Source organism: Electrona antarctica, assembly GCF_951216825.1.
Source record: "Electrona antarctica genome assembly, chromosome: 20".
Classification (NCBI taxonomy): Eukaryota; Metazoa; Chordata; class Actinopteri; order Myctophiformes; family Myctophidae; genus Electrona; species Electrona antarctica.
The window spans coordinates 42,238,764-42,252,613 of record NC_136801.1 but is presented as its reverse complement, the minus strand read 5'-3'; the positions used below and the strand labels follow the sequence as shown (position 1 = coordinate 42,252,613).

At 42.2% G+C, this 13,850-nt stretch overlaps 2 protein-coding genes across 2 annotated transcripts in view; one reads left to right on the top strand and one right to left on the bottom strand.

The window, feature by feature from the left end:
* Positions 1 to 13,850, bottom strand: part of LOC306912631 (contactin-associated protein-like 2) — a gene marked incomplete at its 3' end in the record, with an annotated part of 274,755 nt that overhangs the window by 137,727 nt on the left and 123,178 nt on the right. The gene's annotated exons all lie outside the window — the stretch shown is intronic.
* Positions 1,194 to 9,286, top strand: LOC306912808 (uncharacterized protein; the record flags this gene model as incomplete). The annotated part of the gene is made up of 3 exons (XM_079489264.1): positions 1,194 to 1,206; positions 4,679 to 4,819; positions 6,768 to 9,286. The coding sequence occupies 3 exons, from the start codon at positions 1,194 to 1,196 to the stop codon at positions 7,706 to 7,708; spliced, it is 1,095 nt and encodes a 364-aa protein (XP_079345390.1). The 3' UTR covers positions 7,709 to 9,286.

The following is a 13,850-nucleotide window of genomic DNA, read 5'->3' as shown; positions in this document are numbered from 1 at the left end:
TAAACCCGGATCTTTGTCTCCCCTGAGACCCACAGCTGCAGGCCCTGTAGGGGTCCCTGTATGCTAATTAGATCAGTTGCTGATAGTGAGAAAATAGCCAGGTCTCCTCTGTGCTTCCTGGTGACCATTATCTTATGGGCACAGACATGTTTGACCATTTGGTACAGGGGGGCTTGAGACCACCTTTGCATTTTCCCTTTGATGTCTCTGTCTTTGAGTTGTATAAAGTCTACTGTAAATGCTTGTAACAGTGTGTTAATCTCCACGCCGAGAGGCTGGTGGAGGATCCATGGGGCCTGCCCCCATGGCTGATGCTGTATTCTGAACTCTATGCAATAAACCTGGACTCCGAAACAACTTTCATCTGCCTGTCTCTGCTGTTGACTTCATTCTCCGTCCTGAGTGTTTTTTAGTCTAAGTCTTTACGTCTGTTTATGGGCTATAGAGAGAGAAAAAGCAGTCTTCTCTTTGTAGTAAATATACTTCACAATGGTGCGTCGAAACCTGATGCTGATTGGTGTGAAAAAATTTTGCGCCAGGCAATAACGGACCAGAGGACAATTCAGTCTGATAGATATTTCGGTCTGCAATTTTTTGGACTGAGGAGGGCGGCGACGGCGATGCACGGCGCGCTGCGGTCGAGCCGGCGGCGTTCGACGCAATGGCGATCACCACCACGACGGAGGCGGCCTGCACCGAGGAACGGCGATGGGCAGCGGCTTGATGCTCTCGGCGATCGTGACCGGGGGCGATGGACAGCGGCTGGACGGCGGGGAGAGTGCCCCGGCCCGAGAGCGTTCATCGGCGGTCAGCGGTCCAAGGGAGGCGATGGCCGCTTCATTGACTCTTCTCGGCACGTCTCTACTCGACTCGACAGGCGGCGAGGCGTCGTGGCTTCGTTCCATTCAGCGGCTCGACAGGCGGCTGATCTACAAGCTCGCGACGCGACACATCACATGTTTCTGCCTCGCAGAGGCCTACAGGCTCCTGTGATGACACTGATTCACTTTCTCTTTTTTTTTTAGTCATGTTGTATTGTCATGACTGAAAGGGAGGAGGTGATTGAATGAGTGAATTCAGATCAGAATGAAAGTTTCCGGACAATGGGCAACTCTACAACAGAGCGGCCTACGCCATGCGGTGCATAAGTGTACTACATCACAACCTCGTTTGGCCTGTGTGCGTGCTGGCTGATGAACATCGAAGGTGAGACAAAAGGAGAAGAAACGTTATAGAAGATTCTATTATATCAGATGGATATCGTTCCATTTGATTCCAAATGTATGTTTACGTTTGTCTAGTTCAACACATAATGGGCATGTGTGTTGATTTTATGTGTCGGTATTTAATTAGAGAAGTTGACTTAATGGGGATGAATATGCCTATGGGAGATTTGGATCTGAATAGAAATATTTACCGGAGTAAAATTAGTTAGATGTTTCTTTGTCAGGCGAAAGACAGTGCTCCTGTCGTACGCATAAGTGTTAATCGTCCTAATTGTGCATACAGTTCTTATTTTTGTTCGAATAAATTTGTGAATGGGAAAAGTCAACGAAAGTATTTCTGCTATGACATGTGGGAAAATTCTAAAGTTATATAAATTACTCTAGGATTTTAACGTAAGTGGGTAATACTAGCATGCATGTTTTTTATATGTTGTTTCCGTGGGTGTGAATCACAAAGAGGTGGTCAGGTCTCGCGATGGTCCGTCCATGACCTAAGGGGTCATGAAGTGAATGTTGTAAGTGCCGCAGTGCTGTTATTTGTACGAGCCTTGGGGAATCTAGAGTGTTGAAATAATTATAGATGATTTCTGCATGTCCTAAAGATGAGTTAACTAAACAAAAATGAATCATTTTATGGATGACTATGGTGAAATTTATCATTGACATTAACTGATGCTAAGAGCTTCAGATGTAGTTTGAAGAACCGTAACACACTTTGGATTCAATAATTGGGTGCTTTTGAGTGAAGCAAAAGGGGTTGGATTCAGCGACGGTGTACTGTGTTTAAATGTCAGATTTATGTTTACGGGTTATCATTTATGCCAATGATCATGTTTTGAGTTATGTAAAGGTTAAAAGTGAAGTTGATTACAGTACAGAGAAGTTGTTAGTGTGTAAGAGAGATTCTTACTGTGGTTTTCGGGCTGGAATGTATTTTTTACTATTTACTTACTTACTTATTTTTATTCATTGTATTTTCTATGTAATGTTTTAGCCTGAAATTAAATTGAACACAGAAGGGAGTTCTATAAGCACACCGATGATAATACTGTAGTGGAATGAGAACACTGGTAACACGTTATGTGATTTGAATGCCTGGAAGTTTGTAAGCCATTTTTAATTCTACTGTAATTGTTTGATTTCTTTGTGTCATGTTTTTGATGTTCCAGTCAGTGCCAAAGGGAGGACGAGGGTACATTGTGGTTCCATATTCTTTTTGATGAGGCATGGTTGCCTCAAAGGGAGGTCTGATGTATATGGAAACCACAATTAACACTAATATAGCTTAAACAACTGTTTAGTGTAGTGTGACATTACATTGTCTTTCAGCGGGGCAAACATGTCAGGACACAGAGGCTAGGAATTTCAGAATAGGGCTTGACCAAACAAATGGTCGGGGGTTTGCTGATAGCAGGCCAGAACACATATTGTGCCTCCTAGCTCTGTCCTTCCTGGTGACCATCACCTTATTTAGGCATGTTTGACCATTTGGTACAGGGGGGTTGGGACCACCTTTGCATTTCCCTTTGATGTCTCTGTCTCCAGTTGTATAAAGTCTACTGTAAATGCTTGTAACAGTGTGTTAGTCTCCACGCCGAGAGGCTGGTGGAGGATCCATGGGGCCTGCCCCCATGGCTGATGCTGTATTCTGAACTCTATGCAATAAACCTGGACTCCGAAACAACTTTCATCTGCCTGTCTCTGCTGTTGACTTCATTCTCCGTCCTGAGTGTTTTTTAGTCTAAGTATTTAAGGTCTGTTTATGGGCTATAGAGAGAGAAAAAGCAGTCTCTTCCTTTGTAGTTTATATACTTCAAGGGCACCCGTATGCAGATGTCCTCGAATATTCTATAATTTGTGCACAGTGTGTTGTACTATGCAGTGGCTATATACATATGAGAGACAGACATGAGAGAGAGTTATAGTTTCAGCTAGCTCCGTTTGGAACCTCTATATCTATGCCGCTATACGCTTTAGCTTCGAGATGAGGTTCCGAGGAAAGCTATCCCTGCGCTGGTAGAAATGGAGTCTAGCTGGGTCGAGCCCGTCGATTAAACCCCTTTTGCAGTATTTATTTAAAAGGGTATAGGTATCAGAACCAAGATACAGTTGATAAACTTAACATAGGCACCTAACATTTTAACATGGGCATCAAACAACCGCTTAAAATCAGGCTTAAATAAACATGTAGTCCAGTCAACCCCCGTTCACACGTGCAGTACTGCTTCCGTAAGAATGCATTGGGAAAACCGGGGAAAAAAATCGTACTGGCTGACAAACAACCGCTTTGTAAGTGGTTGTTTGATGCCTATGTTACACTTGTTTGATGCCTTGATCTCTCTCTCTCTCTCTCTCTCGTCATATGGTACGTTCTCACGGAAGACAGTTGACTGGGCCTTAAATAGGCTCCCCGCTGCTATAGGCCTATTATTGTTATATATCATTGACCTAAATGGCATTATAGCATTATCAACAATGATAGTATGATTTTTTTTAAAAGGGTTAGGCTTATGTCTTTTTCATAAATTGCTTTGTTTGGACATGTGAAACTTAGTTAAACATGCAGAGTGACACATTAAGCATTAGGCCACTACTTTACCTGGATAACATCATCTTTTCGTTTTGACATGAAATAATAATCCTGTACCGTCACGTGTAGCGTTTGGTTTCATTAGCGCGATCGTGACAAAATAGCCTACAGCTGCTGCTGCCCACAGAGCTTACATGAACGGTAAAGATACCAAGGATTGGACAGTGCTACGCAACATGGAAGTAACACTGACTCGAAGCTGTTTATAAATCACAGTCAGTGAACGGACGAGTCAACTTTTCACCGCCGTTTGGTGTGTCGTCGTCCGTCCGCCCCTTGCACAATCGGAAGCGTTTTCGACGAGTAGGATACAATGGGTGATTGAGCGTTGCGCTCTACGCGCAACGGCTCTCTCTCTCTTTTCTCACTCATGTTTTCAAATGGATTTTTATACAACGTTTTATCTCGCGTACCAGTGGCACGTGTCCCGCGGACCGGCACCGGTGCGCGTACCGGTGGTTGGGAACCTCTGGTCTAGACCTATGGGATGCATGTGTGCTAATAAAATATGACGTAATACTTCCCAAAGTTAATATGAGCATCAAAGCAATATTTGTAATATTTGTTATTAGCACGTGCATGCCATAATTCCATAGGGCTATACCACACATGGATCATATGACATCATCAACTTGCGACAGGAGAAGTCCTTATTGAGTGAAAGATTCTCTATTTATGAAAGAAATAAAATATTTAAGGTGTTTTTATTAAATTTTTTTAGTTATAGAGGGCAAGTATATTGTTTTAAGGCATATTTGTCTCATTAGCCAGGGATCCTTTTAAGAAGCATGTAAGCATGCTAAGTTGCTAACACCACTAGCTCTACAGTTACTAAAGTCCTTCCTTATTCACTTGATTTCAGGCCAGTGTGTGGTGTCCAGACTGCAGGTGAAGATGAACTCTGCAGCCAGGGGCGTTTCTATTAAACAGGAAACTGAAGACATCTCTATTAAACAGGAACCTGAAGACATTTATATTAAACCTGAAGACCACCCACACCTCAGTAAGTTTCATGCCATTTCCTCTCTTTAATTAATCTGTTCTGTAGGGCTGCCACTTATTTTCACTATACAATAATGACATCCCGATATGTAAATCAATCATTGGAATATCCCTCAAATTGAATTTAGAAATATATTCTATTTAATGTTTATATTCTTATTACCATATCCAAAAGCACATCGCATTTTGCACAAATGCAATGCGAAAGAAAACTGGACCATATAAGTTCACCTTGTGATTGCCTTTACAGTATGGATGTAGCTCTCAAACAGATTTTATGGTGTCTCTCTGTAGGAGACGAGGTGTCTAGAAAGACTAGACTAGAAAGTGAGTCTGAACTGTGTGAGATAACACAGATATTTGCCTGTATTTTCCGAGGTTTCGAGGTTTAACCATTTGAACCCTAGCATCCCTATATTGTGGGGGGAACAGATGCCTTATACATAGTCGATCTACAAGCTCACAAAACATTGCAATGAGCTGCAATTGAAACAAGATATTAAGCACTTGGAAGTGTGCAGGAATTACTCTTCTGTTTAATTCTGTTTATTAATTTGACATTAATTTGCTTAGTGTATAGTGCTACTTTTCAACACCTATCCACAGGAGGCTTTTCTAAATAGAATAGCACTAGTCTAAAACCCAATCAAGTAGAAAATATATAATATATACTTAAAAATATATAAAGAATATACTGCGAGTGTCAGCCTATAGCAGGCTGTATTGTTCCATTTTGTGACGAGATTAATATCTTGCATGTTGATAATGATAATATGAGTACCACAGACGAAAAACAGTCTAAGTCCAAATTTCATTCTGACCCCTCCACGAAAAGGCCTTGTTGTCCTGAACCCTTATCTATCATTTATGCATTATGGATCAATAGTGTGGACTTAGACTGTTTTTCGTCTGTGGTACTCATTATTGTCAAGCCCCAGTGCACGCTCTCCTGTGAGGGTGCACTCGTGTTAGGGCACCCGTTTCGACTGGTATCAATGGACAAGACCGCAGTTATCAGTTAGGATCAGTACGATTGTTTCGAGCTAGTATGGGCATGCTCTGCCGACCCAACGGCTCAGTCGGTAGTTCTCCGTGATTATTTCGCTTGATTATCACTGATGTCCTGACGGAGGCGCGCCGTGTCTGGTGGCCTTGAGCTACGTGAGGCACCGCCGAGCGAGTCGCCGTGCCGAGCGTTGCGAAGTCCACCAGACCCGACTCAGCGCCGTCCGAGTTACGTCCCGATAGGCAGAGAATAGTATATATTAGTAGCCCCATAGTTTCCATGCGCCGACAATAGTTGGAAATGACACGTCCACCAGGGGGAAACCTTGACCAGGCTATGGTGAGTATGCCAGTATGGCCATACTGGGCCCATAAGATGCATGATAAACGGACATACTGGGCCCATAAGATCGTATGATAACGGTCGAATCGGAGTGTCCTTGGGCAAGACACTGAACCCCAAATTGCTCCCGATGTGCTGGCTGGCTTCCGTCGCCATCGGTGTATGAATGTGTGGGTGAATGTAATGCACAATCTATGTAAAGCGCCTTGGATAAAGGCGCTATATAAATGCACCATTTATTTATTTACCATTTATGAGTTGCCGATACATAGCTACATGATGGGAAATCACTAGCTAAATTATGCACTGTGGTAGCCTATATTTTACTGACGTGTAGTCTAGGCGCTGGCAAATTGTGTCTTGGCGGTGTACTGAGGCTGAATCGGTCTGGCGGACTACCTGCATGCAGACAAGATCAGAGCCTGCGTGTGAAGTAAAGTAACTAAACATAGCAATTCTAATTACTACTCGCAATATTTAAAGTGCTGATCTGTTGTTAACTTTAAAGGTGGCTCATTTTCTACATGGAAAGAGGACTGGAAGAATAGTTTTACATTTTAGGAATCTAGTATTAACTATTATGTAATTTCTCTGCTCCTAGACATCCTGCACATGGTTGTGTGTAAAGAGGAGGATTCTATTAAACGGGAGAGGAGCCCCAGTCTGCTCCAGGAGGAACCAGAGCCTCCTCACATTAATGATGAACAGGAGGAGCTTAAAGAGGAACAGGGAGATCTTCTTCAAAGACCAGATGGGTCAATGTTGACATTACTAGCAGTGAAAGGTGAAGAAGAAAATGATGATGATGAAGAAGAATACATCTCTTTCCACTGCTCTGAAGTCGAAGTTGAACTTGAATCTAACACTGAAGTCACTAAAGACAGTGGTGATTGGGACGAGACCAGTGAAGACGATGACGAACGGCCTCACAAGAGTTTCCACTGTAAACATTGTAAGAAGAGTTTCACTAGGTCAACTTCTCTGATCAGACATCAGAGTGTTCACACTGGAGAAAAACCTTTCCACTGTAAACATTGTGACAAGAGTTTCGGTGTGTCAAGTGAAATGAAGAGACACCAGCGTGTTCACACTGGAGAAAAACCTTTCCACTGTAAACATTGTGACAAGAGTTTCGGTGTGTCAAGTGAAATGAAGAGACACCAGCGTGTTCACACTGGAGAAAAACCTTTCCACTGTAAACATTGTGACAAGAGTTTCAGTGTGTCAAGTGAAATGAAGAGACACCAGCGTGTTCACACTGGAGAAAAACCTTTCCACTGTAAACATTGTAACAAGAGCTTCAGTCAGTCAAGTACTCTGAAAACACATCAGCATGTTCACAGTGGAGAAAAACCTTTCCACTGTAAACATTGTGACAAGAGCTTCAGTCAGTCAAGTACTCTGAAAACACATCAGCATGTTCACACTGGAGAAAAACCTTTCCAATGTAAACATTGTAGCAAGAGTTTCAGTCATTCAAGTAATCTGAAAACACATCAGCTTGTCCACACTGGAGAAAAACATTTCCAATGTAAACATTGACAAGTGACAAGAGTTTCCATCAGTCAGATTCCCTGAAGAGACATCAGCATATCCACACTGGAAAAAGAAGGGGGAAGAAGCTACTATAAATTAGCTCACTTTTCTGTTTGCTGGGAGGTGAATAGAAAAGCAGAAATATTAAGGAGATTCATACTGCTCCTTAAAACAGAGGCCTCAGTTAAGACTTGTCTTTTGGAGTCTGCCAGCAGTTTTTTTCCCCTCTCCATTCCTCAATGTTCTGTTTGTTTTGTTATTTATGTTTATTCATATCTATTCATTTTTATATAGCAAAGGATGCCATTGTTGTAGTCCAGGGTCAGAAAATGCCCGCTTGTCTGGGGTATATTAGAAAAACTGTCTATTCTGAATCTCATATCCTGCACAGGGCTTTAGATTGCCACCAACATTTGTGTGTTAACATTTAACCTGATTGCAATTTACAATTTTACAATTTAGGCATTTAGCAGACGCTCTTAATCCAGAGTGTGTGCATGTGTGTGAGTTTACGATTACTAGGTTGGTCATTCACCACTTCATATTTAGTGTTTACTGGAGTTAAATACCTTTTCTTCTTTTTCTAAGTGACTGGCATAACTGAATATTCATTCATTGTTACACACAAGACAAACAGATTTTTTGATTCAATCTTTCAATTCAGTTGGATTGCCTCCCATGCGCAATTGCTACTTTTGACTATTGTATGGAATCACCTGCAAAAAAAGTGCTGTTGGCTTGTAGCGATCTGTAAGGTCTGAGATTATTTCATGTGCACGCACTGCAGACTCAGGGCACTATCTTGCATGGAGCCTTATCCCTAATGCCTAATAAGCATCTTTGTATTACTAGAGTCGGTCGGTCACATAATATGCATATCACCATTGATGGGCATAGCGGTCGGATCTGTGACTCTGGATAACCTGATCTCCATGTACGCCTATGGGTATACACAATAGAGTAATACAAGGATAGAGACCGAACCGGAGCTGCACCACTGGCAACAGTACCCCCTAGACAGTGTGGTCTCCTGCAATCGATATTCCATAATCAATAATAATAATTAGGCTATGTCTGTCAAATGGTCAACTATACATTTCTGTGCTTATTTGATCATCATGGGTTAGTGGGTGAGACACATTGGGCTCCATTTTCGTCACTGCTAAACCCCTTATCCCTAAACTTCTTTGCCTTTTTTTTTTTTACTATTTTGCAAAACATTTTTGAATAGTTAAAATGGCCAGTCTACAAGCTCACAACGTGTCAATGTAGATTGGCTAGTTGAACTATTCAAAAATGTTTTTCACTAGAGATCTCAGCCCAAGTACCCTGTAGGGCAGGCATTGTCCTGAGTCCTTTGAAGCTCGCTCAGGTGTGAACCAAAACACACAGTGAGACAGCTATCTCCTACCATTGATTTGTATGTAAAGTCTGTAACTCCCTCCCTCTTATTCAACTCTAGCTGTTTGTAAAACGTATATCTTGTCATGTTGTCAATAGTCACTAGTCTTGGGCTGGCTGGCCATCACGGTCAGGCAGTCTGTGTGCTCCCGCGGGCCACCCAGGGCCGCGGGAAGCTCTGCTCGGTACTTCTACTTTTGAAATAAATACAACTCTGATGGGACCGTCATTTCATCTCTGCCTGCGTTTCTTCATCTGATGCTTTGATGCCTGGTTTTCACTAATCTTCTACAGTCTGCTTTAGAGAACATTATTCTTCCCTAGTTTAGTGAGTTTATAGAAAAATACATGACAACAGGGCAAGGAGGAGTTTGGATGGGAAAGTAGATTAGAGAAGTAAGAATTTTGGCTTCAGAATTGGCTTCCGGTTGTTTTTAGGATTGATTTTAAAATTATTTGACTTGTTTATAAAGCTCTCAATGGTCTCGCATCTTCCTATCTACATGACTGACTGCCTAAATATGTCCCAAACCGCCCCTAAGGTCTTCCACTGCTGGCCGGGAGGCATACTATTGTCCAACGGAGCATTGGAGCATTGGTCCGAGGTGCGTTGGGGGTCGGGGTCGGGTTAGGTTTAGGTGTGCTGCCCCGGGGGAGGTTAGGGTGAGGGTTTGAGGTAGGTGAACCCCTGCTGGCCTGCTCGCTTGGGAGGCATATGGGAGGCCTACTATGGTCCGACGGAGCATTGGTTCGACATGCGTCCGCACCTCGGACTAGCGCCTGCTCCCGTGCTTGCGGTTATGGTTAGGTTAGGGTTTGAGGTGGGTTGTCGTGTTTCGGACGAATGACTCGTCGGACCAAACACATGCACTCTAAAAAAATGGCAACAAAAAAAAACGGCGTGGAACAAACTCCCACTGTACCTTCAACAGGCAGTCTCTGTAGACATTTTTAAAGCACAGCTCACTTCTACACTCTTGCTTATAATTGATCTTTTACATTATATGGGCCATATACCGAATTGGTTCAAATTGCAGTCCCACAATGAAAAACACATATTAAAAAACAATTTAGTATTCAGACTTTTCACTATAGTAATGGTATAATATGGTTTAATTAATCACAATACATTCATTGAGATAATATAACATTAAATGTATAAAAAAAACATCCTTTATATGTTACTTCCTACTGGAAGGTGGCTGTCCCAACCTCTAACCCCTACATTTCAATTCATGAAAAAAGTACTTAGATGATTTTTGTCAATACACCCATTTGATTTATTTTATTGGGAAGTTGAAATAATGAAATTGATTTTGTAGATTTCTTTTAAATTAAAAAACTTTATATAAAAAATGCTGTCCCATGTTTTCATGTCACTACCGAAACAGAAAGAGTTTAAAGGGTAAGACCACTTTTTTAGAGGTTTGGGTTGTTTTCTTACCTTATTATGGTCAAACTAGTCCAGTCCAGGAGTTATTTCGCTCCATAGTGCAGTTTTACAGAAAATAGCGTTATAAAAATACCAGCCCATTGACTTACATTGTACACTGAAACAGCTCTCAAAATCACTCTTTTAGTTCGTAAACAAACACAAACAAAGTTGTTTCAGACAATATAGAGCAACACCAAACCTCATGTGGTTTTTTTTTTTCATAAAAATGTTAACTTCCTGTTGATTTTACTATATGAAGATCTGGATCCGGATCCATGGATCCAGTCCGGGTTTTCTTCTGAATAAAAATGGACAAATCAACAGGAAGTTAACATTTTTATGAAAAAAAAAAACCACATGAGGTTTGGTGTTGCTCTATATTGTCTGAAACAACTTTGTTTGTGTTTGTTTACGAACTAAAAGAGTGATTTTGAGAGCTGTTTCAGTGTACAATGTAAGTCAATGGGCTGGTATTTTTATAACGCTATTTTCTGTAAAACTGCACTATGGAGCGAAATAACTCCTGGACTGGACTAGTTTGACCATAATAAGGTAAGAAAACAACCCAAACCTCTAAAAAAGTGGTCTTACCCTTTAAGTCCATAGATGGAGCCTGGTTTAAGCCACACCCCCACACTCTCACCAAAAAGTGACATAGACTTCATGTTCATCATGACCAAATCATGATGAGTAGCTAGTTTACTTCAGTCTGAAATGCATGTCTTCCAAAGTCTGAAAATCAGTGTGTGGTTTTAAGGAGTGTCACTACCGAAACACATCATTTCTAAAAAATTATAAACAATTTTGTCTATCCATTTACATCAGTTCAAAGCTGTTTTTCTAAGCCATTTTTTGCCTAGCATTGTAGAGTTAAGCTAAAAACTAGATAAAATTGTCACTACCGAAACAGACAAAATTGGATGTTTATGCTTTTTAATGTACTTAATTCTAGTAATTCTAGTAGTTTAGTAGTAGCTTGAGCAAATGTAAAGCATCTTATGAGTTAATATTTAGCAAAATAGTTAAGTGACTATGGCACCGCATTGTAAAGACACTGCTGTGGTCACTACCGAAACCAGTGAGTTGATGTGTTTCCTCCAACTGCGCCTTGGTCTGCCCCCGGGGGTCTCCTCCCAGTGGGACGTGCGTCTACTAAATATGTGTCCCTTAGATCTGGTGCAAGATGAATATGGTAAAAGTTTTTCCAAAATAGCATACAGATTTCACACAATTTCCAACTCTGAATTTGAACCAATTTGGTAGAATGGCCCATATAGCATTCTGAGATTGTAGAGTAGTTGTCTGGCAACGCGAGACTACTTATAGCCTCGCATAGCATAGTAACAGTGTTACCTTTGTTACACGGCAGATAATATATTCTATATGTTTTAATGTACTTTACTGTGGGAAACAAATTAGTTCAGTCTCTCTCTCTCTCTCTCTCTCTCTCTCTCTCTCTCTCTCTCTCTCTCTCTCTCTCTCTCTCTCGCTCTCGCTCTCTCTCTCTCTCTCTCTCTGCAGTCCAATGGTTGTTAGATGAAGACGAAGTAATATGGCTCGTGCAGCTGACAGAAAGATTCATCTCTATTAATAACACCTGACATACTCTAGCAGCCCCCCCCCCCCCGCTCTCTCTCTCTCTGCATGCACTCACTCATGCGCGCGCACACACACACACACACACACACACACACACACACACACACACACACACACACACACACACACACACACACACACATTAAATCATAGTTACTTTAGATGACAGGCAGCTCTATGTGATGAGGGGGACCATAATGACTGTGACACCAGCTTGTTGATGGGGGGGGAGGGGGGGAGGCATAATGGCTGTGACACCGCTGAGCAGCTGTTTTGTCATGTTCTATGCCCTGGACAGATCCCAAGGTTAATTAAATAAGGTTAGGAAGCGAAGACCGTGCGGTGGACTTGTTGCTCCCTGGAAGGAAAGAAACATGCGCAATGTGGGCTCTATGCAGCCATCACTTCAATGAGCTCTATGCAGCCATCACTTCCACGTTCAGCTTCTTGGTCTCAATTGTGCATGTTCCTTTCCTTCCTTCCAGGGAGCAAAATGGAGTCCACCGTACAGTCTTCGCTTCCTAACCTTTTTGAGTGGTGTAAACCACTCCTACAACTGGCTTTTTTGAGTGGTGTAAACCACTCCTACAACTGGCTTTTGTGTGCATAAAAAAATGACCATGGTTGCTATGTTCAAAATAATTTCTGACGTAATTAAATCACACCCGGGTGAACTGGATGACCGTAGCAACCGTGGTCATTTTCTCTGCACAAAAAAAGCCAGTTGTGAAATCACATCCAGGTGTGATTTCATTACGTCAGATCAGAGCTGATCAGGGTATATAATACCTTACCTTATATAATACCTCACATCGGACAAAAACTCCAGGTGAATCAACTTCATGGTCACAAATCATCACATCAGAAGACGAGTCTACCTAGTTTATTTTTTGAGTGGCACTCCAAGGAACAGCAATGTGACTATGAGCACGAGTACCAATGAGTACCAGTAGGGGCGCTGTTGTGCCAGAAACAGAGAGAGAGAGATAGTGCTGCACTGTTGCCTGCTAATGAGAGAGAGGGAGAGAGAGAGTAGGGGGGAGGGGAGAGGGGAGTTGCACCACTCAGTTCACACGGGTGTGATTTTTTAATTAACCTTGACAGATACAAGGAAGTGTCATGGTCACGTGACTGTGCTGCTCCATGACACTTTCATGGGAGCCAAATCTCGCACTGGACATTACATCATATCATACATAATTAAGCCAATGTATGTCTGTCTGAATGAATTAATGAATGTGTGGAAGGAAGCGGAGGAAGCTGGACCAGCTCATATAACAAACATTATTTATGAACCATTGAGACCTGTATCATATAATCGGTTCAGGCATATAAAAGAAGACACATCACAGTTTGTTTTCTAATCACTTGCTTTTCGATGTGCACAGAGTGCACAGTATACAGGCGTCGGACGCCGGGCGTTGGACCTGGCCTTCTAGCGGTGTGTCCGTCGGCTGTCGGAACAACAGTGGGTGGATTCTGGGCCCATGGGATATGAAACTGGGCGGCGATGCAGGAGTGGACTGTATGGGACATTGTTTCCTCTGGTGGTCCAGCCTGGGACTTGCCCGCGGACTGGTTGGATGCCTACACTACTTGTGCCCATGGAATGCTGGGTGACATGACATGTTTGTTGTATCGTGACTGACGGGGTGCAGTACTTATACTTAGTTTAGACTAGTCATTGGTTAGACCAGTCATTAGTCCTTCAAC